This window comes from Erithacus rubecula, assembly GCF_903797595.1.
Source record: "Erithacus rubecula genome assembly, chromosome: 8".
NCBI lineage: Eukaryota > Metazoa > Chordata > Aves > Passeriformes > Muscicapidae > Erithacus > Erithacus rubecula.
The window spans coordinates 4,167,821-4,194,350 of NC_136659.1; the positions used below are offsets into that span (position 1 = coordinate 4,167,821).

At 42.2% G+C, this 26,530-nt stretch overlaps 1 protein-coding gene across 3 annotated transcripts in view; it reads left to right on the plus strand.

Annotated features, from left to right (window-relative positions):
* ERBB4 (erb-b2 receptor tyrosine kinase 4) overlaps positions 1-26,530 on the plus strand; it is a 517,882-nt gene that overhangs the window by 255,153 nt on the left and 236,199 nt on the right. For all 3 annotated transcript variants that reach the window (XM_079310612.1, XM_079310614.1, XM_079310613.1), the window contains exon 3: positions 24,232-24,418. In XM_079310612.1, coding sequence (XP_079166738.1) covers positions 24,232-24,418 — 187 coding nt within the window. The remainder of the gene's footprint in view (positions 1-24,231; positions 24,419-26,530) is intronic.

Genomic DNA, 26,530 nt, shown 5'->3' on the forward strand with positions numbered 1-26,530 from the left:
ATCCATGGGATGTGTGGCTCCCAGCTGCCAAAAGAGCTGGGCTCTGCAGTTCAGCTGGAAGCCAAAGGTTATTTGAGTTGTAATTACAGAGTTCTCTCTGAAATATGACATGAGGCCTCAGCTAGTTTTAGGCCTGTAGGAAGATGTAAGCACTTGACACGGGTTTGCACTGTGTGAGCTCTCTTTGGAGAAACCTTTACACAGGGATGTGTGCTTGATCTGAGGATTTCACTGTAAGACAGGGGTGTGAGGTACTGGGAATGGGGAAAAAAATTCCTTGATTTTATAGAGTGTGCATCATGCTCCCAGGAGGCAAATTATTATAGCTTAAGACTATAATTAAATTAGAATGCAATATCTTAGTATTTCCTGGGCAGTGCCTCCATGAAACACCAAACTATTTCTTTTAGAGAGAGGTTGTGTAACTTGCCTGGTGATCACTGGATAGAGATCCATGAATAGTTTGGGGCAATGAAGGAGTGATTGGAATACTAAACCCTATTTGCAGAGGCACTGGGATGAGGGGAAGAGAGTGTGCATCCTCTGTGGACACCCTGAAAAAGGAGCATTGCTGGTTTACCTCTCCTGCCCTAAGGGCATGGCTTCTGACAGGCACAGACTGACAGCTGCAGGAAAAATTACCTATACTAATTACTCCAAAATGAATTAATTGCTATTAATTCTTTTATCACAAAATCAATTAATATTGTACTGCAACCTGTTTTTAATTAAAGGATTCGATACAAATCAGATAAACTGTGGACACAGCAAAATTATGGCAAAATTCCAAAGTTAGTCTCTAATAAGAAATGAAGCCCCAAACAGTTCAGCGCTGAGATTGAATTAGTTGTTATTTTTATTAAAAAATAAGAGCCCACAGCAAAAACATGAAAGCAAAAGCTTCTTTGTGAGGGAGGAGAAAGCTTTTTGTGGTCATGAATGAAGTTTAAAAGGACAGTAGTAGCTGTGGGTTTTTTGTAGCTATTTACATGTTTCTGAGGTGATTTTCATCTTAATTTAAAGAAAAAAAGAAGAAGAATCATTGTGTTCCAATGTTTAGGTTATTGTGCTTAAAGTGATGCTTGAAAGGGAATAGATCTTCAATACTTAATCACCTCTTGAACAAAAACATGCTTTATATTCTGCACATCCAGTTAAACAAACTCTCAGTAGTTTTGGTCCTAGTCTTGGAGTAAACAGGTTTCTAAGGGTAAGAAAGTAAATTAAAAAAAAAAAAAAATTGGTTCTCTGGCAGTATCTGGGTAGAAATGTGTTTGAAGGGACAGCATTTTATAAATTCTGGGCCAGATCTCCTGGTGACATAACTCAGCAGTGCCCTGTTGGCATTCCTGGGGTTTGTGCAGAGCCACAGCTGAAAGAGGCTTCTGGGAATTCAGGGATACCAATCGTGCACAGTTGGACAATGGCAAGAACAAATCCTGGAGAACATCAGAGGCATAATTAATCTGCTGCCTTTGCTTTTGAGTCATTATGTGGGGTGTGTGAGTGGGTGGAAGTTTGCATTAGAAAGGAAGATGTTGTACTGCTGTCTAGAAAAGGATGTGGATGTCTGGTGTGTGGCAAAAACATGCAGGTGTTTGGATGCTGGTATCTTATTTTTGGAATGATTTGCTGGCTGGTTGATGATGGCAGCCTGGAAAAATGGATACAGGCTTCCAGAGGATGGGTAGGCTTTGTGGGGAGATGCAGGAGTGCTGTAATGTATGTGCCTAATAGAGATAAAGTTATCTGGCCTAAATTTTTCAAACTCATGAGTGGAATTTAATGTTTGGGGCTTCATTGACTAATGCACAAAGCAATTTGAGTAATGAAAAACTGCTCTTTGTCAAGCAAAAGCAAGCGGCATTGATGGAAAAGCTAATTTATTTACTCTTTTATGGAGAGAACATACTTTGCTGAAGTTCAAAACTGACTGTGCAGCTATTGATGGGTGTTCCTGAGAGTAAAATGGCTAATGAAAGCACTGACACCCTCCCCATGCCTCTCTTTTGAGACTTGAAAGTTGCAGCTTTGCTCAACGTTTGTAAAGGAAGGGCTCACAAGTGTTCCTTGTTGTTGTGTGGTAAAAACTTGCATTTTTCAAGAATTAAGTGCTAGAAAATAGCTTGTTTCAGAGCACTGAATGGCTGGAAGGCTTTTGTTATTCCTGTCCTGGCTGGCCCCATCCTTCCCTTGCTTTCTCCTAAAGCCCTCTGCACTCCTGCTACATGTGTGGCTCTCTCATGGCATCTGTGATCCACAACTCAGGGGCAAAAGAAAACTTGTTCATTTTCCCTCCAGCTGAAAGAACAGAGTAATTGATGTACTTCCCCCTGCCCCACATCTCCTCAGCAGTTCTGGTACCATTATTATTCATGGGCCCCCACCTGATGTGCTGTTCAGGAGCACTTTGGTTCATAATTCCTGATTCTAGAGACTTATAAAATATAGCTGTGACACCCATATGTGGACTTGCCAGATGAGTCATGTACTTCATCTGGCTAAAGTCAAGTCCACCTTCCTCTCTAAAGTTGTGTCCTGGTTATAACAGGCTGGTTGCCTGAGCATAGGAATGCTGTGTTGCTGTCAGTTTGGAATATGAATCAGGAATTTTGCTAAAGCTTGATTGAGAATCTGTGGTTTCACTCTTCTCTGTGCCACAGGTCTGAACTGAGATTTTTAAACTGCAGCTTTTGCCCAAAGCCATGAAATAGGAGATGTTGGAGGTCTGTTTGCTTAAGGGAAAGGAAATGGTGTTTGGAAGACTCAAGGAGAGAAGGGAAGGAGCTGAGATTTGGGCAATTTAGTGTCTGCTCTGACAAATTAACCCCCCTAATGAACGGGGATTTGAATTCTCACCTGATAAACTCCATCCACCTTCTTTTAGAGTCACTGTATCACATCCACAAGCTCTTGTGGCTTATAAAGCTTCAGAAATTGTTATGTGACAAGGATATTATAGTGTGTGTTAAAAGGTATCAGCTGCTTATACAGACAGAGAGGTCTTTGAGTAAAAAATGTTAAAAATGTGACAGTCCTTTCACTTGAAATCAGGGGGCGATTCGCCTGAGAAGACCTTAGGCTATGGTCCTGTAAAATTAATTTCTTCCTGTACAAACTCCTACATCCACATCCAGAAATGGAATGCCAGCTGAACAGTGCTCACATACACACACATAAGTATGCTGGAATGGCATGAGTGCCTACAGTCTAAACTATGTCAATCCCAGACATTTTTGGTGGAAGTGTATCATATGGTGGTTTTGTGCAGACTCTGCCCACGCTGGAAAGCCACACTCATGTTTACTGTGGGGAAAGCCTATCTGGACTCCCACACACCGTGCAGCACCAGGCAGCTGATGGATTGAAGGGAAAATGTGGCAACATACCAGTGTAAAACATACCCTTGTCATTTTAATGTTCGATTTCTATTGACCTCCTGAAAATGAAATCACCACCTAAGCATGAATTTTAATGATGTGTCTTAAAACCGATAGCAAAACTGTGTTCTTTTCATGTCACCTACCCAGAAGCCAGTAATGTCCCCTTGTCTGTGTACTCTGAGATATGCACTTTTTTGCCAAAAAAAGGTGCAATTTTTAAAGGAAAGAAATGTCTAGAGCTTTCTCATTCTGTTTTACACTTCATGTGGTTATCAGTGTGTTGTTCCATCATGTTTTGTAGCATGATGTAAGAGGACAAGTGCAGTTAGGTGCTCACTGTCTAGATGGCGAATCTGAAGAGATGGAGGGAGTTTTTCTCTAATGTATGGCTGGGCTTCAGTCATGGATTTTTTTTTTTTTTAAATTTCAGTGCTTCACTTTTTGCAAAGGTCAGTCTGTCTGCAGAAAAGTGACATTTCTGTGAGAAACACAATCTGGTAGGCATGTACAGCAAAAAATGAAATCCAGAGCACACCAAATCCTCCCTGTCAGTGCTCCTGAGTAGACACACACAGCTTTGAAGATCTCTAAGTCACATTCCTGGTGACAGTGGGTGGCTTCAGAGGAGTCAGGATCCTGCTTGGCATGTGCTGAAGCATCCCTTATCCAAGCATCTCAGGTGTTAGGCAGAATGTAACAGAGAGTAAACAAGCAGAGATGAAATTTTCTGGCTGACCATTTGATGAAGGTGGGGCTATGAAGTACCAATTCAGCTTTCTGGCTTTCAGACATTTTCTTGCTCTGCTGTCTCAAACGTGTTTGTCTGCCCTGGCCTCCTTCTCCTCCTTGCCTTTGATCGATTTTTCATGAGCTTTGTGCAGAGGGTGACTCATGTCCAAAACATGAGCACAGCTGTTTACTACTGAGACCTGTGTGTACTTCACAGAAGGGTGTTTTCTCTGTTTCTATAAATCTGGCAGAGCTTCCTTTTATCCATGGCAATGTTTGTTCAGAAGATGGAAGGTTATTTAGAGAAAGCAATCAGGGGACATAACCTTTTTTCCCCTTATTATCAGAGGTTTATGCAACATGACTTTGAGAGTCTTTATCACAGTTTTCTGCATTTAATCCACTGAGGTTGGAAGGAAACAACCAGGAAAGGGGCAAGTGCTGCACAGTATCCCAGGGACACCAGTGAAACCAGAGATTGTCCCCAGAGCAGGATGTCTTCCAGTGCTTTATCTCCCTTCAAAATAATGCTGAATTTTAAAGGCTGGGCAACAGGCAGTTCTTCAGGGAGTGGAGGTGGTGTGCTGGCTGTTCCTTGGATTTGGGAGAGGAGGTATGACAGGGTAGGGTGCCCAAGGTAGGTACTCCTAATACCTATTTGTTCATTTGGGGTTTAGCCACTGGTTTTGATGGGTGTGTGTGTGATCAAATGGTGGCTCAAACATACCAGCACATTTCCTGTAATCCCCAGGATACAGTGCTTTGCACATGCCTTGCTGTGACTCACAGAAAAGTTGTTAGTGTTGATGCCACAGCACCTAAGCTGTGGTCCACGGGCCTTGGTGATCATTATTGTTGAAGGCATCCTGGTTTTGAATATTAATTACAAACAGGTGAATATTCCCCTGTGTTCTGATTGTCACATGCCCTACAGTGGGGCAGCTCAGCAAGGCAGAGATTGACCATTTCATGGTCAGAGCTACCCAGCAAAACTGCTCCATATCTCCAGGCTGGTGCTGCCTGTGGAGGGATATCCTCACACACACCTTCTCATGGCTGTGTTAGTCCAGGGACCAAATGCTGTACCCTGCCACGTGCCTGGGAGCAGTGTGAGAGCAGCAGCAGGAGCTGACAGGCTGTGCTTTGCACGGGCTCAGACGGCCAGTCTCGGGAGCCATGCTTATAAAGCACTTCCTAATGAAGGGAAAAGAAGCCAGAGAGTTATTTTCTAAGAATAAAAATCCCTTTATGGTTTTTTTGAAAACTACTTTACACTTTGCACAAATGATCGCCTAGCATCTGGCAGGCTGGGTTTTTGCCATGTGTGGCAGAGGATACAGTTTGTGTAGTTGCAAGCAATCAACTCAAAAAGCTTTTGTGCAGTCCTGGAGCCCAGGAACTTGTTAATTTTGAGCAGTCATTTTCCGCATTTAGCCCATTAGAGACTCTATTTTTGGTGACCTAGTTTGAGCTCTTTAAAAAATAATCAAGCAGCATTTTTCAGATCTGATTTGTAATGGGACTGTGGATTGGTTTTACAACTTGAAATGAAAGTTAGGGGAGGGGGTAGAACTTTTATCTGCCTGGTCCTTCAGAGCCAACATTTGCAATTGATTTTAGAGGGCCTTTAGGAAGGTTAATCTGACAAAGACTGTGGCTTGGCTTCACCACTCCAAGGGTTATTGTTTGACTTGCCACTGGGAAAATAATAGAGCAGCCAGGTTTAAATAATACTTTCTGTGCAATAACCTCCAGGAGTGCTTGCAAGTATTACTGGGCATCATCCAAGCACTGTCAGAGCCTGTGGATTTGCCTGCTCCCCAGGGTGTAGGATGGGGTTTGGGCTGGAGAGGAGCAATTGGAGCACGTGCCAAAATGTCTAGCCTTGGGTTACACACTGGCTGCCGTGGCAGAGCTGGGGTCAGGGCTCTCACACAGAGATCATTTCCGTGCTCTGGCTCAGCTCTGGGAATGACTACCATGCAGGAGAACTGGCCTCTGCCTGCCTGTGGCTGCAGGGGATCCCTGGGCACGACAGGCTTTCAGTTCCTGTGACAGGAGAGGGATGCTCATAGCTGAGCAGCCCAGCCAAGGCAAAGTCTTTTTCAGGTGTGCAATTGGGATAATTCCAGCAAAACTAAAACAAAGAAAAGGACCTACAAATGAAGTCTGAGTTTCTGACTTTATATATGAATTGGTTTTGCATTTTCTGGCAGTTCAAGATTATGTTCTCAAATACCAGATTGCCTGGAGTGTCATTGTAGTAGAAACATACATTTTTCACTTGTTTCTCCTTCAGTTTCTCTGGATACTCCTTTTCTCACTGTAGCAGGAAGCTGTTTGGGGAGCAGACCCCAATTTCAGGCTCCTTTCTGAGGGAGAGCAGCCTGGTGAAGCATTGCAAACACAGGCACAGAGTGATCCACTGAATTCCCATGGAGAGTCTCTGTGATATTTCTAAGGATCTACAAATCAGAGATTAAATCTGCCAACTCTGAAAGGAGGGAGAAGACAGCTCCCCCTCTCTAGGAGACACAGCATTCCCTGATGTGGAAAAGTTCACATTTGTGAACTTTTACAGTACAAACATGCAAACAATCGTGTGCTGGATGTATGCACCTCCTGGCCATTGTCCTCAGAAAATCCTTCACTGGGGCACGTGGAATGGGAGGGATAGAGCTGAAACATGCAGAATTACACCAAAATTTTGGAGCAGCTGTGAAACTTTTGCTTGGGCCAGCTGAGCCCTCTTGTCTTTGAGGTTAGAACTGTTCCTTTGTCCCTGTTGATCCCTGTTCAAGGCAAGGTTGTGTGGGGCAGAAGTACAACTCTGGTTTAAATTGGAGTTTCTTCCTGTTGAATGCTCTGTGCCTCTCTTTGCTCAGCATAAATATTCTTCCAGGGGCCACAAATTGTGAAAGATGATAATGTAATTCAGTTGACATCAGATTGTAATTAAAAATGTTTGGTCTATTAGAAAGATGAGAATCCTATATTTAATTTATATTTGATTTTTTTCAAAAGAAGGAAATCAGTAATTTACCAGTTCCCATTGCCATTTTCCTGTTCCTGTAGCTCAAAAGTATCTTGATCCAACAAACAAGATGTGGCAAATGTTCTAAATAGTGTTCAATTTTTTTTTTTTTTTACTGAAAAAATATGTAAATGCCTGAGAAATTATACTTTGAAAAGTGGCTACTGCAAATTAACAGCATTTCACATGGATCTTACTTTGCATTTTTAATGCCCATAATGGGTGTCCCAAATTACAAGATTTGCATTATAAACCAGAACAGCTCCTGTGTCGCTGCTGCTGTCCAACAGTTGAATAACAAGGCTTTTCTTTCCAAACTGTATAAATACATATTTACCCAAATGATGCCATTTAGGGCTCTGCTATTTACATTTTTCTGGTTGGTCAATCACACTGACATCTTTAATTGCCAGTGCTTTTTAAATGCACCTGAGTAAGTCTGGTGTTTGAGGAATGGAAGTGCCAGGCATAGGCTGGGAGTGATAATTTTATTTTTACACTGACATTTTGGTTCTTCACTTGGTGCCTTCTCATTCTCTGCCTTTGTCTTATGGGAAATGTTGGGTTATTGTGTTGTTCCATGTTCAGCAGTGATGGTTTTACCTTTTCCCCACTGGGCTTGTGGCACTAAGGGAAGGGTTGGGGACACGCTGGTTTCCTTGGGCCACTGCTGTCCCAGGCTTTATTCTGCAGGTGAGCTGGCTCATGTTTCATCAGAAACTCAGGATGCAGTGTCCAGCCACTTAAGGCAGGAGCACTTTTGGTGTCTTTGTGCTCCTTGTTCCTCCAGGTTCCTGATGTGTGAAGCCTCTGGAGAAAGATTTGGATGATATCCACCATGTAACCCTGCCATCATCAACATTATTGATTGTTTCAAAGTCCTAACTTGGGCCATTTACACCTGTCTCCAGTAGTTTTTTGGGATTGCTGATCCTCATTGTCCAAGCAGATTCAGTGTAATTCAATTCCTGCATCATTAGTGTGGGTTGAATTTCACTCCAAGCTGGCAGTCAGAATCAGAATCTTTGAGTCAGCTCAAGCCAGCACACGTTGATTTTTGGCTCAGATATGAGCAGGGAGCAGGTAAATGAGTGGATAAACTCAGTGTTTCTTTAGTGCTGTCTCCTTTACCCAGACAGGTTACTGAAGCATCCAAGAGTTGTGTGTACCTGTTACTCAGTGACTTTCCATTTTGACTGTCATTTTCTGGTTCAAACAGAAAATTTGTCAGGTTCCAGTGCCAGCATGTTCCAGCAAAGATTGGAAAAATAATTACAGGGTAGAAGGCAGGGACCCAAATAATTGATATCTGATGGGATACTTGTGGCCTCCCCACAGAGATTTACCTGAGTTCATCTTCACCACCCTGTTAGTCTCAAGACTATTTCCCCCAGGAGGCATTATGGAAAATCAGCAGCTCTGCTTTTTGTTGTTCATGAACCTGCTGCTTTCCCCCACCTCTGGATCTTGAGTAGAGCCCTGCAGTCTCCCCATCTTTTCTTATATGTCCCTGTGCCACCCACAGAAGAGGTTTGTTGTAGTGGGTGTGGGAATGGTTTAAATAGATTTTGATTAAATGAAATAAACTCTGGAGAAAGGGAGGAGTTGTGTGTTGTGTCTTAGTACCTCATAAACAGGTATGATATCTGCTGTTTGAGTCAGTGTCATAGCTCTGTCTGCAGCTTGTGAACTAATGTTCACTGACAAATGGGCTTCAGGAGGAGGGGAAAAGGCCAGTGCCACAAATCTAACCATTGCTGGAACACCCAGGGTCTGAGGCTTTTCAGAGAAAAGAAATGTGATTATGATGAATGATGGAGGCAACAGCACTTTGTGCTGTTCTAATAATACCTAGCCAAGTGAAAAAATCCAATAAATGCCTGTGGTTACCTGGCTGTGCAGGAGCTGTGCTGGTGCCAGCCAGAGTCAAACACAACCCTTTCAGCCCCTGGGGGATCAGTGAGGAGAGCTGCTTGATGTGTTGGTGGCTCAGGGGATTGTTTCTTATGCAGGAGCTGCAGATGCAGGAGCTCTGTCACAGCACCCACCAAGCACCATGGCCTTGAGAGGGCTGCTGGAAAGCAGCTGGTTTGTGCTGGTGAGGAGCAGACTTTCTCCTCCACTCAGAGGTCTGAGTGCTTCCCAAAAGAAAGGTGGGACAACCCTCCTCTGGCTTTTCCAGGAGCTGCCATGCTGAGCCTCAGAGAGCTGGTGAAGGTGCTAGGAAGGGAGTTGTCACAGCTCTGGGAGTGGGAAATGAGGGGTGTGCTGGACAGTGTCTCACCTGGGGAATGCCAGGGTAGCTCACCAGTGACACAGCAGAGGAGCAAAGCACTTTTCTTCTGCACTTGTCTGCATTATGAAGACAGGCAGATTCTTGGCTCACTCCCTAAAACTCCCAGGTTTTTTTTTTGTCACAAAGAGAAGCAATGTTCTGCTTTTAATCAACATTTTCCTGGCATCCTGTTTCTTGTGCTGACCTCAGTGCAGCAGTGCAGAATGGAGGGGTCTCTCTCCCTCACTCTCATTTGCTGCTTCCATATTACACAGGCCTGACCTCCTTCCCTCGTGTCCCAGTCCCTGAACCGTGTTTGGCACCTTGCAGCAATTCCAGACCTCTGGTAAGAGGCTGTGCACTACATTTCATGTGTATGTGGAAGGCTGTGTCCTTCTGGAGTGTGTAATTAAATCCAGAGCTGCCAAAGTTCAGCCATGCTGTGGAGTCACCACAAGTCACGTCACTCTGTAGGGCTGCAGGAGCTGTCTGTGGTATCCCATCCTTTGTCCCCAGCCTGTGCCTGTGTGCTGAGCAAAATGCACAAGTACCAAGGAACAGAGCTGCAAGCTGCATCAATAGCAACACACATGAACCTCTAAGACAAGGAGAGGGTGGGAATAGCAGCAGTGGGATACTGACAAATCAGGAATTGAAGATACATAACATAAACAGCACATTTGCCAGATGAAAACCCAGCAGGATGATGATAAAGTGCACAATGTTTATTGATAGCTGAATGACTATTTGGTTTCAAAAAATGCATTTTAGAACTTAGCATCAACTCAGTAATCTGATTCTAGCACAGCTTACTATTTATTAGGAAATATGTGGGGGTTTTATAGCCATTGTTCACCTTAGGGAGAAAATAAACTAAAAAGAGAGAGAGATTTTATTTTAATAGCACTGGCTTCCTAATCTAAACACTCTTAGCAGCTTGGCTACAGAGTGGAAAGAAATGGTGGATATTTCCATTTATCCTTTGTTATGGGACACTATCACCTCTCTCTATCTCCATCAGCAGAGCTAGGTAATAATTTACTGCAGTGGACTCTGAGGGATATCAGCTCCAAGCTGCTCCAGTCCAGGTAGTTTGTCATCATGAGCTTTCAAGAAGTTAAATTAAGTTGATTAAGGGAGAAGATCTGTCATGTCAGCATTTTTTGCCCTCCTAGAAGGCAGCACTCCCCTCCCTCCCTCCTTATTCCAGCCTGTCTTCCTTGTACTGAATTTTCTTGTGTTTGGAAGTGGCTTTGAGGAGTTGCTTTCTTAGCTGTGCCTCAGAAATAGCAAATGTTATATCTATGGAAATGTAAATGATGCTGATTAGCCAAGCGTTGTGGTTCGAGGGAAAAAGTTCAATGAGAACATGAAGAGCAGGAAGAGTATTTGGCCACTGTGCATGATCAGCCCTTCAGCAGCTGCCAGAGATACACTAAAGCTTGGGAAAACAGGGCCTGGGAAAGGCAGCCAGTAGCTGTAAAAGATGAACATGCATGCCTGGTAAAACACTGTCTTCCTGGAAATACTAACATCTTGACCCATAGCAAAATTCCATCATCCATCCTTGTTCAGCTTCAGGAGCCTGTTTGGTTGGTGCAGTGACTCAGTTCAGAGCCCTCAGTGGCTTCCTCAGCTGAAGTCTGCAGGTTTTCACATGGTTCTTGTCCTGCCCAGACCAAGGAGGATGGACATCATGGAGGCTGAGGTGGTGAAAAGTACAGCAAAACCTCTGACCATATCAAAAGGAACTTCCTGGTCTTAACCCTGCACTTCAGGAGCTCTCCAGATTAGTCCTGAGCTTGTTTTCTTCTCTGGAAGGAACATATTTCCTTCATCTTGGCCTGTTGCATAACTGCTAATATTGAAATAAACATTCAGTGTTGTTGGTACAGCTGAAATTAATCCCAGCACAACTTTCCTAGAAGGGAAATACCTGTTGTGATGAGCCCTGGAAGAAGGCAAGTATTTTTGTCTGTCCTCCTGCTCTGTAGCCCTCTCCTCTGTGGGCACACATCAGCATCTCTATCCAGTCCCATTCCTTGGATGTCCTGCAGTGTGAGAAGGGATGGCTTGCTGGCAAAGATAATTCCAGTTCCATGAAAGGATATAGCATGAAGATAATTAATTAAAACTATTGGGAGTTGCTGTGAAACAGCCTGTGATTAAACATAAGGATTTCTGGTGGAACAATTAGGTGAATTTGGCCTCAGGTGTCTCCCCTGACTTCATAGCCACTGGTGAGTGATACTGAAATGACTGGAGTTCAGTCTGGTTTAATGGATTCAGCTTTAGTCATGAATCTCATCAAGAACAGCCAAAGCAAAGGACACTTCAATTTAATTTAATTTGTAGGGGTGCTGTGAGTTAACTTTGGCTACAACAGGAAAGCTAAATGCAGTTTGCCTTGCTGTTGGAAACACCAACATGTGAAGAGACATGAGGATGAGGCTCAGTGCCTCCCAGATCCTTGTTTCACACCTGTGTCTCCAGTCTCATACTTGCAGGGAGAGTGGCAAAGGTCATGATAGTGAAGTTTCTCAATCAAATGTTATCCCTTAGAGCTAAAGCTGGCCTAGAACCAGTTCTTTGTTCCCTGGAGTCTGCTGTGAACCCAGCCATTGGGATTTTTGTGGTTCTATGCAACCATGTCCCACTCTGACTGATATTCTGGCAAGGGGAAGCATTGCAGTGCCAGGGCTGTACTGGTCTCTTTAGACAGGGGATGCCTTCTTGTAGTTAGGGGCTGGTGAGACACACTAACTTTGGCTCAGTGCAAGCCAAATGTGATCTGCTGGCAAGGAAAACATGGCTAGGCCAGGAGCCTTGCCTGGAAAGGACAGGATTGCTAGGATGTGTAGCTCAGGATGTGCAGACCTTACCATCAGCTCTCTTTTAAAGAGTAATTTGAAAGTAATGCTTAATATGGAGCAGCAACTTTTAGCTCTTTTCACAAAGCTCTTAGCATTGGCTTGCAAAGATCACGGCTATTTCTCTGTAACTACTGATAATTTGTGTTTTCCTCTTGACTTTTCAACTCCATTTCAGTTAAGAATTCCATTACAGAGTGTAAGGGCACTGTGTGACACAGACCTTTCTCTTTTCTGGAAAGCTTACAGCCTAAATGCATGAGAGAGGTGAAGAAGGCAGGCAGTTTTCTGAAGGCAAAGGAAAATTTGCTGAATCCTCTCTTGAGGACCAGAGAAGCAGAGTGGTGAACTGCTGGGCTGGTGGAAGGGGAACAGGGTCTCTAAAGGGGGAGGAAAGAGAAGAGCTGAGCTTGGCTTGTTTTGTGTACAGAGCAAAAGTTTAAATGGTCTACTAGTTTTTGCTAATACCTAGGAGTAGTTTGAGCTAAAGGAGAGTGGCAGCACACATATAAATAAGTAAAATAAGCCCTCTTAGTTTTTTTGAGAAGGCCAGTTCCCTTCTTTCCTCTGGTTCAACAGAAGCCACAGCCCAAAGCTCTTGCAGTGTCAGGTCTTTAACATTCACACCACCAAATGTAATTAAGCTCTGTGAGGGCTGCACCCTGAGTGGAATTTATCTCTTGGTTTGTAATGCTTTAATTTAGTATCAAATATTCATGGACAGGCAGGGTCAAGTAGGGATAGAAAAGTACTGTAACAGGCATTGGCAAAGTAGGATGCTAAAGAATTCAACTTAAAGGTTAGTCATCCATGGAAACCCATTAGGAAAAATACTGTAAATAACTTCCTGCATCTGTGAGTCTCAGAGCTAAACATGAGCCACTCCTGCTCTGACCCTCAGAACTGCCAGAGCATGGGTTGTGCCAGTTCACACAGAATTTGAAGCAGAATTATATAGTTACATATCCAAATTCTTCCAAATACTGCAGTGTGTTCCTGTGCTCTGCCCTGAAAAAGTCTGTTGCATCATGGGTTTAAGGCACAGAAAAGGCTGGCTTTGAGACATCTTTTAAATACCTGTGAAGGGTTTTTGTAAGGCCAAATTATTTTTTTGGGCATACCCTGCCTGGTTTAAAGCCTGGAAAATTATGCTTATTGACTTCAAAGGATCAGAATCTACATTGTCCAATTTAATATTGACAAAACTAATTGATTCAACAAATGAAATTACTAAATTGAGAAAAATGAATGGATTTATTAATTTGGGAAGATGTTTTTGGGGCCTGAAAGGTGTGTTTGGTGTAACTTATAGGGAGCTGTCAGGTTGGGCAGACTGAGTTGGGAGGAAGGGCAAACTCTTTAATCCATGGGACCATGCAGGGAAGTTACTGAAATTCAGAGTTGCTAGAATAAATAATGAGCTGGTCAAAGCCCAAATGTCTTCTTTTGTCTGGCACCAGGTGAGAAAAGAGGGAGGAGAAAAATAATAGGGTGAGCAAGCCGTGGAGCAATGAGAAAGGAGGAGCTGCACAATCTGAAAGTGTGTGGGTTGTGTGTGGACACAGGGAGCTGAGACTGCATCTCCAGCAGTAAAACACCCATGACCTGCTATGTTCTGTTTTCCCAGTTTCCTCTCAAAAGCACTGGTAGCTACAAGTAGAAGAGAACTGGGTAAAAAGAAAAGTGATTTGGAGCCAGAAATGCAACTTAAACCTGGTGCTGTAGCTGCCAATTGAGCTTTCAAGCCAGGCTGGGTGCTGGGAGAATGAGAACTGAGAAAAACCTGTCATTTGAGCCAGGATTTCCCCCTTACCTCACAGCAAGCAGCATGCAGAGGAAATACCTAAGGACTGCATTTTTAGACAACCAAAAATCTGAAGACAAGAAATTCTGCAGGAATACAACACACAAACCTTTGAAAAGCATGTATGTGAATCTGTAAATATGTAAAAAGCCGTATATAGCTAAGCTCACACACCTATGCTGTGCAGAAGTTCTGAAATTTCTGAAAACTCCAAAGACACAAAACCTAATTCTGCAAAATCCTCAGGCACCTTTTAGAGTTAAATTAATACTGATGTAATTAAAATGGTAATACTATTTGTTTAAAAAAAGAGTACTTAAATAATTCATTTTCCTATTGGTTCTGTGGAGTGTGCTTAGGTTTAGCAATTATATGCTAACTAAAAAAAGCCTCTCCTGTAATGATTTCATGATAATCTGACCTTTGATGGTCCTGGCTCACAGCAGCTGGTACTTTCTGCAGAGTTTACAGACTGTAAAGTAGTTAATATCAATGAAATACCACTGCTGGCTGGCCCTTTGATGTATTTGGGTCCTTGAACACTCCCTTTTCTCTCTCTCTCTCTCTCTCAAGCAATTTTTTTTTCCTGCTGTCCCTGCCTCTTGGGAGTCTGGCCACTGGACTGCTCCTGATGAGCTCAGGGGTGAGCACCCTCTCTTTTGGGGTGCAGAAGACATAATTGACAATATGCCAGGCTTAATTTGATTTAATATTAAGCACAATAAGAGCTCTTGAAAAGCTGTCTTTCAGGGAAAGGTAATAAGGGTATTAATAAAAACAGGTGAGGAGAGATGCCCTGGTTTTAGCTTCCTGCATTATTTCATCACTGTCAGTCAGTGCAGAACTCCCTTGAGATTATTCCTGTGTAGTTAATAACATTGTTTCTGTGATGACTTTAATGACTGAGCCTTTCTTCCATCCTTAGCTATGACAATACCACTCTGCTTTTTTTTTTTTTTTCTTCAACAAGCTATTGTGTGGGGTTCAGCACATTAAGGAACATTTTTAAATATAGAGGTTTCCTCTAATTAAAGTTACTGGCAAAAGATTGCTTGTCCAATCTTTAGCTGGTGAGGAGTACTGAAAGAAATTATATCTTGTACAGAGTATTACACTTTTCCTGCCATGCTTCCCCTAAAAAAAGAACAAAATGATATAAAAATAAGCAGTAAAATTGCAAACTCAGGCACTCAGAAATTTGATAGTGCCAGAATGATGGGTGTCTGGATCTGTTCTTTCCCACTCCTGATCATCAGTTTTTCCTCTTTCTTCTCTTATCTCCTGCCCTGTACCCCATTTTTTCCTTTCATAAAATTACCTTTTCCCCAAAATTCTTAATTTTTAACCCCTTTAGGCTTTTTTTTTATGTCAAGACCAAATGTCTTTTTCTGCCCGTGTGTCTTGAAAAGAGAGAAATCATTTTCTCTACAACTTCTCCAACACTCCACTCCATAAATTCACCTGTATTTCAAAAAAATTGTTTTTTCACCTTTAGAGAGCCACTGTTTGTTCACTGCTGCAATAATTGTATGTGGTAATAATGGTACATTTAAGATGTCTGGTCATTCTGGACATGATTTTAAAAGTTCCTGTTTCCTATAAGATTGTGTGTCTGGCTTGGTTCAGAAACCACACAGAAAATGCAATGAGTGGGAGAAGTTTTTAGTGTACCCCCTTGAAGAAAAGAAGTGGAATTAATGTAGAGGAAAATCCTATTTTAGGGTTAGAGCAGTCACTGCAGATTAAAGGCTGTTTCCCTGGTTGGTGGCACCCTGCATAACCTCAAAAAGTGGAGTTTACATTTCTGTCTCAAAGTACACCTCTGAATTTGAAAATCAGATCATTTACTAATTGCTCACATCTTATAAATTATGAAACTATCCTTGAAGGAGATTATAACAATCTATTAAAGCCTGAGTAACAGAGTTATTCTCCAGCTTCCAGATAAACAAAACAAAAACACAGCTTTAGTAACGAGAAGCCTCTTCACTTTTTATCTAAATGGAAATAAACCTAATCAAAAGCTAGCAATTAATGAATCTCTTCAGGGTTTCTATTCTTGAAAAGATTAGAGTTAAAAAGGCTGAAACAGTTTCAATAGGTAGGTGTGATGTTGAGCTCAGATGTTGTGTTTACATATGCTCAGCTAGAAATAAGAGTTGCTAAAATCCAATACATGAATGAAGATTCTCCTCTTCAGTGAAACCAGCAACAGTTAACAACTCCAATATTCACTAATTTCAGTGTGCAGAAATGTCCTAGAGCACCAATAAAATCGGTTCCTCCCAGGAAATGCTTTTAAAATACTCATTAAGTGGATGTTGCACATATGAAACAAACTGAAAGTGGGTTTTTAGGAAACTTATTTTCTTGGAAAAGGGAAGCAAAGCTCTCCAAAAATAAGCAAACTGCTTTTCCACGATTGGACAGCCAGCTATTTGCTTCTTGCAAAAATGCAGACTGAGAATGTTGAGCTGAAATTTGGCAAGGTTAACACATTTTCACTCTGTGTAGTCAGTTCCTGTGTCCAGAAATAGAAGCAGCCTTTTGCTTGCAGGAGTGGTGGGGCACCTTCACCTGCAGTTTAAATAGAAAAAAATAGAAAAGTCCTGTTGTTCAGCTCCACCTCTGTACCAGATCTCTGGGATGTTTAATTCATTCTGCATTATTCCAAAGAGAGGGAATCATGACAGCCAAGAGCTCCTGTTGCTTCCACAGTAGAGATTGAAAAAACGTTAATAAATGCATTTAATTTACTTGTCTAACTATAGATTTTCCTGCAATTCATTCCAACTAGCCTGGCTATGTAGTAGGAAAAAAGCAATCACAATATGTGATGAACAAAGCCTGTCATTCACCATATATCAAATGAACAAATAAAGGACCCTTGTTCCATTGAATGACCACAAAACATTCCTAGGATCTTCACAGGCACCTTGGTGTGCAACTCTGGACACCCTGTTGGAGCTTGCACTGCATTTGTGATGGGAACTCTTCCATCTGACTTCTGATCAGACACCTGAACCTTTCAAACCCATGGTGGGGAAGGCATCCTTCTTCACTTCTGCTTTTTGTTTTGCTCCTCTTCAGCCACAGGCTGTCTCAGGTTGTAGCCTGGAGAATCCAGGAGTGCTGAGCTGTGGGATACTGTGAGCATCCATTCATCTCCTCCTCCCTTTCTTCCATTTTCGTCCCTTGGGAATGGATAGGTGGGCTCCAACCAGTCTCATGACCAGAGGACCAAGTAAGCAGCTTAGTTCAGCTTAGACACAAGCAGAAACATGAGGGGACAGTGAGGAATTTGAATGCTCTTTTCTTCTTTGGTACAGGATGCCTAGTCCTGCCAAAATAAATACACCACTTTGGTTCAGCCCACTGACATCTCAGGATGCCTGTGGCAGTGCAGCCAGTGGAAATGTGACCATGAAGGTTTGACAAGACAGCCTCACGTTGGATTTTTCAGTGAAAGTGTCCCAAGACCCTGGAATGCACTCAGCTTCTCACAGCCTCTGGCTCTCTGAGGGAAATTGATAAAAAAAGATGTCTTTGCACGTGATTATTACTTTCCTAAAAATCCCTCCACAGTGTTGGTATTATTTAGTTTATGAAGCAGCAGTTTGTGCAATTTTAGGTTGCCTGGAAAGAAACTGATTTACTGGATTTGAAGCTCCCAAAAGCAGAGAAAGCAAAAGGCATCAATCTGTGCTGTTGGAAATTCTGTAACTGGGCAGCTATAAGCTGATGTGGTTTGACTGTCTGCAAAATGCAGCTACTACTGAGTGGTAAAGCATTTTGTAACAGCATAATGCTCTCATTGTAGTCTTTTCAATCTCATTTAGGACTAAGCTTTCCCTCGGGAGATGTTACAATAAACTCTTTTGGAAACCACCCTGCAAATACCTTGAAGGCCAATCAGGTAACAGAGTCTTACTGTAAAAAAGTCTTACTGGCTGCCTGAACATGTGTCTTCCCCAGTGTTCTCAGGACAGACAGATGTTAGCTGTGAAGATGGGGTTGTTACAGAGTGCAGGCTTTGTCTAGGTCATGCTGCTCAATATAAACATCTTAGGATGTACTGTGTGCTCTCAGCAAGCCTGGGCACCTCAAAGTTCTAAGCAGACACTTCTAAGCAGATGAACAAACAGAGGAATTATGTTTTAGACTGGAAACATTGGGAAGACTCTCAGATACTGATGTAACCCTGCTCAGTTTCTCTGTTCAGATGATATTTTCAACTGAACAGTGGGCAGAGACACATGGGGCAAGCTGACACCTGAGTTTCAGTTAATGAAGTATTAAGCAGACAGAATACTTGGGTATGTCATTTGAAACTATATTTCAAAATTTGAAAGGAAAATGGTATGAGTTTCTGGTCCTCTTGTCTATTTCTGCTTAATGTTCCCATTCCCACTTTTTTTTTTTTAAGTCCCAATTTTTTTTTCTCATTAGTACTTTAAAAATGAGTCAAGATACCTATTTCAAAGGCTCCCCATGTTTTTGCCCATCACCTTTCTTTCCAAATACCAGATTTGGACATTGTCTGCAATTTAAACATTTCTAGACTGGTGTTTATTTTTCTTCCAAGACCTCCCTAGACCCTACTGTAATGTATATTAGCTCAGACACAGCCAAACTTACCTCAGATAAGCAACAGTGTGTTTCCTACATCAAGCTCAGTAAATAAATAACTGCACAGCTAATCCTCCTATTTTAATGTATAAAAAGTCCCACTTTTGGAATAATGCAATATAAAGACCAGCCATTCAGAAAACAGAGCTTTCAGTTCAACAACTCCCAAAGTGGGTTCTGTAAATTATGTAGCAAAATCCTTACAAATTTCCAGTGGCCTTAAGAAAAGATGCATCTGAGTGACTGCTACTTTAGAGCTGAGGGAATCAAGTGCTGTGTTCAGGTCACTGATCTGCTGCTCAGGATGTTTTGTAAGCATGTTACCAAAGAATTATGAGTTAAATGTGAGTTAAAGTTGAGTTAAAGTTCCTACCAGCTGTCATAAATAACTGAATCACAGTTTGGTTCTGCAGCACGCAACAGTGTGGGTACAGCTCTTTACAAAATTAAATCCAAGCCCTTCCTTTGCTCTTAATACTCCCTAATGCAAAATCAAAGATTACCAGAAGATCCTCTTCCTTTATCAACCAATTTGAACAAAAACTGCATTTTTAGTGATGTAGACAATAATGTTTTTGCAGTTGCCAAGGCAGCTCTAGTTAGAATACACTGCTTGCTTCTGACCAGGCACTAGAAAATATTTTCTACAAGCTGAGTTCTGGTATTGATCAGTGTGCTCAAACTTAAGGGATTTTTACTGAAGCTTGTATAAAGTACCTGGAAAACCACTGGTGCTCAGGAGGGCTTAACATCACAATTTCACAAGTTTTGATGTAATTAAAGGGTGCACAGCGTGGAAGGAATCAAGACATGGGCTTGTAGTGGGACAGAATTCCTCACATGGATGCCATGCTAGCTCTGACATAGTCTCTAAATGGGGTGTCCTCTCAGACAGGAGAAATGTCAGTGTGTGCCACATATTTCTCATGGTACACATGGGGCTTTGACAGAAGCTGGAAAAGGCTGCATCCCATAAATACCCGAACTCTTTGAAAATCTCAGTGTCATTAGAAATTCATAACCTCAATGAGCAATGCATGGAACAGCTAATTGAGCTCCATAAATTGCTGTTTCCATGTTTTCATTGTTACTGTTTCTCCTGGAGTTAGAAATGCAAGTTATGTAGCTGCTTAGAGACTACTTTACAGTTATTCAATAAACATTATTTTTTAAATTGTGATAGTGACAGGTGTATTGTATTGTATGGGTTAAAATGTATGGGGGAAAAAAAAGAAAATAAATTGATGGTCACCAGCATGCTCAGAAACATGCCTGACTGAATTTTTGAACTTATTTAAAGTTAGGGAGATGTTGACTTGGCTGTATTGTGGGGTTATTTTTCTAGTAATAAAAATTTGTTTCCTCAAAACTGGGCCAGTTGGATGTTGGGCAATTCTCACCAGATACAAATGCATACTCTATAATTATAAAAAAGCAAAATGTGAGATACTCTGTTCAAGTCCCCTTTTAATTAAACACACTTGTTCTTCAGGTCATCCTCCCCTCCTGCACTTGTGTTTGCTGGTGCTTTCAAGTGAGATTGAAGGAGACCAAAACACCCTAAAAAAGAATTAACTGCCAGTGGTCCCACAAGTGTGAGCTGACCCCTGTGGCAGCTTTTTGCTGCTTTGACTCAGTGCTGGGGACAAGTGTCTGACCAGCTGAGGCAGCAGGGACATTACCAGATCAGGTTCAGTGACTGGATAAATGTGTCTGCAGCTGAAATAAACCCCACAATAGAGTTCTCTTCGGTGTCTCTGCCACAGCCCAGCCTTCCTGATGGATGTTAAGAAGCCTTGGTAGTGTTTATAAGAAACATCAGCTTCCCTAATCGTTCATTGATCTGTTTTTCTGGGCGGAATGATGAAGCTTTCGCTGTTATTTTGCTCCGCTTCACTCAGATTCACTTGATTCCAACCAAAGGACGATTTAAGATGCCAGGGCACAATTTTACTCTCATTTACTCCCAGCTGACAGGATAATTCTGGTTTTGCTGCTGGGAGTTTCAAGTGCTTCATCTGTGCTCAGCTAATATTAGTTGTAATTAAGGGAATGGGCTGTCTAGAGCTCATTTTTACAGTTCATCACCTGAAAAAGAACCTCCAGAAAGAACCTTTTTGCTTTTGGTGTCATTTTGAGTTTCTTCCTCACCCTCTGCAGGGTTGCCCATCTTGGGATGGACTCCTGGGGAGGGCAGCACCTTCACTGGCTCTGTTCTTACATCAGGGTAGTTATTTTTAGGTTTAAAAACAAACAAATTGGCTATGTTGGGGCTTGTAGGGTTAGGAAACAGGTTTCTAGAATAATATGGCTGTTCCTAGGGTGCAGGACACTGCTGGGTACAGGGACAGGGACAGCAAACTGTGGAGTACAAGTGCTCATCTCCTGTCTAAAAATGGAGATAAAGGGCTTTTTTTTCCTGGTAAATGTAGCAGGACCCTGGGTTTGGTGTGTTTTTAAGCACCTCATGGGGCATTAGATATGTCAAGGATTGATACTTGCTGGAAGCTTGTCCTGCTGGAATCTTGTCCTCACCCAGGAGCTGATGCTCAACAGGCTCAGTTTCCTTTTTGATTTTCCTGAGGGACAGACTCATTTCATGGGGAATGTGTTTTAGCAAGTGCTTGCAAGCCCTAGCAGGAGAATCCACTCCAGCTTTTGGAACACAGATGGAACTGGCAGTGAGCTCCAAGTGGGCAGGTGTCCATTTTCAGCCAGAGTAAAATTAAAACTTGCAGAGCCTGGCAAAGTGACAGTGTTGGCCAGTAGTGGCCGAAACTTGAGATGCATTCTGCATTCCCCATGCATTTTTTCAAGGTGGACTGGTCAGAAAACACCCTGCAAACCAGAAACCAGACAGAAACCATCCTGCAAAGCAGGTTATTGTTCTGCATTTTTCATTCCTATTTGAATTTAAACCCAAAATGAAACCCTGTTCTAATATATCAGACTACTAGATTTTGTTGTTCAGGTGGTTGTTTCCTAGGAAATTAGAAACCCTTTTGTTTTTTTTTTTTTCATAGTTTTGTTTTGCAAGCATAAACATGGTAGTGTCTTCCACAAATAAATGTGTACTGCAATATGGTGGAAATTATAGTGCAAAGAGCCTTCTGGTTTGTCAAAATACTTGCCACAATTTGTCATTTCAGTTGGTTAAGCCAAACAAAGTGCTGGGCTTATGAGGCAGCTCACAATTATCAGCAACAGAACTTGGTCATTTTCTCTGGTGGATTTGGTTTTGTTTTTGACTTTTTTTGCTTTGTTTTTTTTATTTTTCCAAGTTTGGAATGAAGATTTGCTGCTGTGTGTGTGTGTGTGTGTGGCATTCCAGCTCTGTGCTGAATTGCAGCCTTTTCAGGTGGAATTGCTGTTTGGCAGTAAGGCATACCCTAAAAATAGAAAATGTGGTTATAAGTGACAACAATTGGCAGGGAGAACCTGTTCAGATGCAATTTTGGAACTGCTTTTAATTTTTTCCGCTCAATTCCAAGTTAAACATCCATTTAAATTAATTAGAGCAATCACAGTATCCCTAGAATATCAGTGGAGAAACTGAAGCCACGAGTGTAATTTGAGTATTTCCTGAATTCTGAGGAGATGCTAAAAAAGCCAGCTTAAAGAATTTTTTTCATATGATGAAAAGCAAATTCCTGACCAAACTGGCTAAGCTCAAATGTCTGAAGGCAGAGAGCTATCATGAAAGTGCTGTAAAGCTTCTGATTATAATGGAATCAGTGTCCCAGGGTGTAATGCAGCTCTACATTTAATCCTTAGCTGCTGAACCGTAGTTCTCAACCTGCCTCCACTCACTGGGTTCTCATCAGAGTCCTGTCAGGACACTGGGCTTGGTTTAGACGCCAAGAAATGGTTCTGCAGCTTTTTCAGCAGCTTCAGCTGAGTACAAATGCTTGACTTCACAAGGATAGCTAGTACCTAGATTTTGTGGGCTAGAAATCATCCCTTACAAACACTGCCACAAGTATTAATAACCTTGCAGGCTTTTATAAGCCTAATTAAAAGGCTCGTGCACACTTAAATGTGAAATCACGGCAAAGCGCTGAAGCAGCAAAGCAAGATCCTGTCCTTGGTGCTGCAAATCCATTGCTGCCTTTCTTTATTAATGATACAGACACGACACATTGAATTCTCTGCCTGCTGTTACTTGTCGGCTTGTTTTTATTACAGTATCGACTGGAGTCCCCGTCATGTTGGTTGTAGTCTGGGCACGTTAACTCCGAGCAGAATTTCTCTTGCAGTGTTTTGTTTAAGGTATCGACTTTGCCAAAGGGAAGGGAAAAGTGCGTGCAGCCACTTAAGCACACAAGTAGGGGTATCAATTTCTAGCTGTTAAAATATGCACACACACACAGACACACGAGTGTACAGAGGTTGCAGGCACAGGGTTGGGTGAGCTTGGAGAAACAGACTCAGGAGACCCTCTCCAACATGGATATTCTGCTGTCAGGATGTGGCCAGGAGCATCCTTCAGCCTGTGCCAAGTCCTGCTGAGAATGGTGGGATCGTTGAAATGACATTTTTCAAAGGCATTTGAATATTTCTAGTCCATTTCTTTCAATTCCTTATAATGCACTTTATTTTCTAAGGGAGCATGCTTCTCTGATTTTAGGCATTCTGTATTTTTTTTTTTCCTAACAACATCTTAGTTCTGTTAATCTTTTGGACTTGGAAAAAGTTTTTCTAGTTACTGGGTTTGGGGGTGGGTTTTTTTTTCCCTTTCCAGCCCAGGCAGTTAATTCCTGAATATGAGCAGGTGGGTTATTGAGCAGTTCATCTAAAGCAAATTAAGATTTCACCCAACTCAAAGGTGCAGCAATAATTTTGCTAAAGGTTTGGATAGCAGTTTTGATTGGAGGCTGGGATATTTGGGAGTGGATGGTTCCAGCATTGCCAGAGGAAACTTGGAGATGAATCTTTGCAAATTCTCATTGATGAGTTCCATTTGAAATTACACAAAATGTGTGTTAATAGATGTGTATTATCTTTATTTCCTCTTCCAAAGTGGCCCCTCTGTCTCCCATCCATTCCTGTTTGATGATGAGCTCTTCCAGAATATTATGTCCTACCCTGAAATACACACAGTTACTTGCAGACAGACAGTCTCATCTGAACTGTGGCACTGCCCCAGTGGATTCTGTTCATGTACTGCAGAAGCCTTTGACCTGTTCTCTACTTTGGGTGTACAAAGTCATCCTTTTGTGAATTCTTAATATTCTTACAGTGAATTTCTGTTCAAGTTTCAATATACTGATAAAAATGGCTCCCTCTTTGTTTTCTTCCTTTTTAACTTTTTAATAACCAGTAAAGTCACTAAAATTAAAACAGGAATGTGCTTGAAATCATTAAGTTGAAACAGAATTTGTTTTCTGGGTGTTTATTTATTTTATTTTTGTCGTGGGTAACAGCACCTTGTCCTGAAGCATCCACTGTCTGGGAAATTCAGTGCAATTCAAAATGCCTGATGTGTTTGTTTCATTTCTGCCTTCCAGTCTATCCGAGAAGTGACAGGCTACGTGTTGGTGGCTTTGAACCAGTTTGAGTACCTGCCCCTGGAGAACCTGCGCATCGTGCGCGGGACCAAGCTCTACGAGGAGCGGTACGCCCTGGCCATCTTCCTCAACTACAGGAAAGATGGCAACTTTGGGCTCAGGGAGCTCGGCCTGAGGAACCTGACGGGTGAGTGGGACTTGGAATGGGGGGGATTAGCTGCAAGGAAAAAAATTCAGCTTGTTGAGTATTTCCCCAGTGCTCTCGATCACTTGCATTCTGCAGGAGACAGGTACCACCAGAGGCTGGCAGTTGTGTGTTCTCTGAGGGGTTTGTTGGTATATAATTTTTTTGGTTCACAAAAGTGCTTCTCTCCATAATGATCAAAGGTTGCCCATGAGAGTCATGGCAAGAGCATATTTGAAACAAAAACAGCTGTTGAAAGAGTACATGAACTTTTCTCTGGGTGTTGATATCACAAGCATGTTGGTTTCCTTGTGATCCTTGATTATTGCACACCTGTTCCTTCAGGTGCTGGGTGTTTTCTGCCAAGTTACCTTAGCTTTAGCATCCCCTGTGCCTCTGCATCTTTGATTTATTTAATTCTAGAACTCCCTTTTCTAAGCAAAAATAGTGCATTACATACAGCGAGAAAAGCGCTTATTTTTTTTTGAGCCAAAAATGTAAGCAAAGTCCACAGCTTCAAGTTTACCTGTAAATTCAGGACTGGATCGTGCTGTGGGGTAGGTGAACAATTCATTTCCTCTGTCTGAGGATCCAGAGTCAGTGGTTTGGGAGATTAAAACTTGATAAATATCAATGGACTTTAGCTTAATAAAGAGCAGGCAGTGGCTCTTCTTAGGGAGTTCACTGGAAGTATTTTATTTATACCTGGTTCCTCTGTCAACTATGGTAATTTCTACCCTAAAATAGTAATTTTGATGTGGCCTTGTATATGTAAGTGGCTGAAAGCTGACTGAAAATCACTGACCTGAATTGGCTGTGAAGATTGAACCTCAATATGAAGGGGTGGGAGCCTACTGAACTATATTTAGGCACCCTTCCCTCTCTGCTTTATTTGTCTATCAGTATTCAGAGTAGCATGACTGCTTACAGTTCTCTGTTCTGCCTCACCTGGCTGAACAGCAAGGGTTTCAAAAATAGGAAGGAAAAGAAGGCCTGAAATATTTAATAAATAAACCAATTTTGGATTACTCTGGTTAAGGTCTTTGCTGTGGTCATATTTTTGACAATTTTCTTTACTGAGAGCATCATGCCAATATCAGAGTGCTTCCCAAATGTCTCTAAATCCCTGCCATCTACTACTCTTCACTCTGTCACTGTCATAATCCAATTTCTTCCTCTTCTGTTCCCATATTTCTTCCCAGTTTTCTGACATAGGGAGTTCATTGTGGCTATCTATGCCTTCACACCATACAGAGCCACAGCATTGGGTGATAACAGCATTATCTCTTTCTTTGTGTACGTTTTCTGGTCTTTGAGTCCCAAAATGTCTTGTAAATACACCAGGCTGGGTGAAACTGAGACAGAGGTCAGAAGATGATGGAAGTCTTTCCTCTTGGGTCTGAGGTGGTTCTGCCAGGTGAGAGTTGCTCTCTTAGGCTCATTTAGCCATGGCTTTGCTGCTCAGTAGGGTAAAAACAACTTACCTTGTAGGCTTCTGTTCAAATTTTCTTCTTGAACCAGCTTCCCTGTGCCAACTGGCACTTCCTCAGACTCCAGAGACTCCCTCTAGGAGCTGCTGTGACATGACAGACACGGCACCAAGAGTGCCCAGCAAGTGGTTTCATTTTCATTTTAAGTGTCTTAAGAAAAGCAGCCTGTGAATCTCTCCCAACATGAGATCATCACATCCACTTCTTCTGATTTAGGTGTTTACAAAGGCCTCTGATGGATTATTGGACTCAAAATGAATTGTTGTCTTCTGGAAGAAAAGTGCCCTAATAACACCAGCTTGTCTCCATGGAGCACTTAAAATAGCTTCTGTGTGCTGAATGTGAGCCAGTGTGTGCTTGAAAATACTCTTAATGTTTTCTAGACAACATGCCAGTGCCTCATGAGTGTCTCCAGCAGCTGTTCTCTGACCATTTTGTGCACTGGCTGAGATGCACCAGGCTATTTTCACCCCCAGCTCCCCTCCTGCTGCGCATGCTCTTCCAGCTGCATGTTCACACTTCATTAATTTTCCTGACACATCCTTAGCACTAGTAGCTGCATGAAAATAACTGCTGGATGTGGGAGTGGGTGATGCTGCAAGGCTGTGATGGATCAGCTCTATCT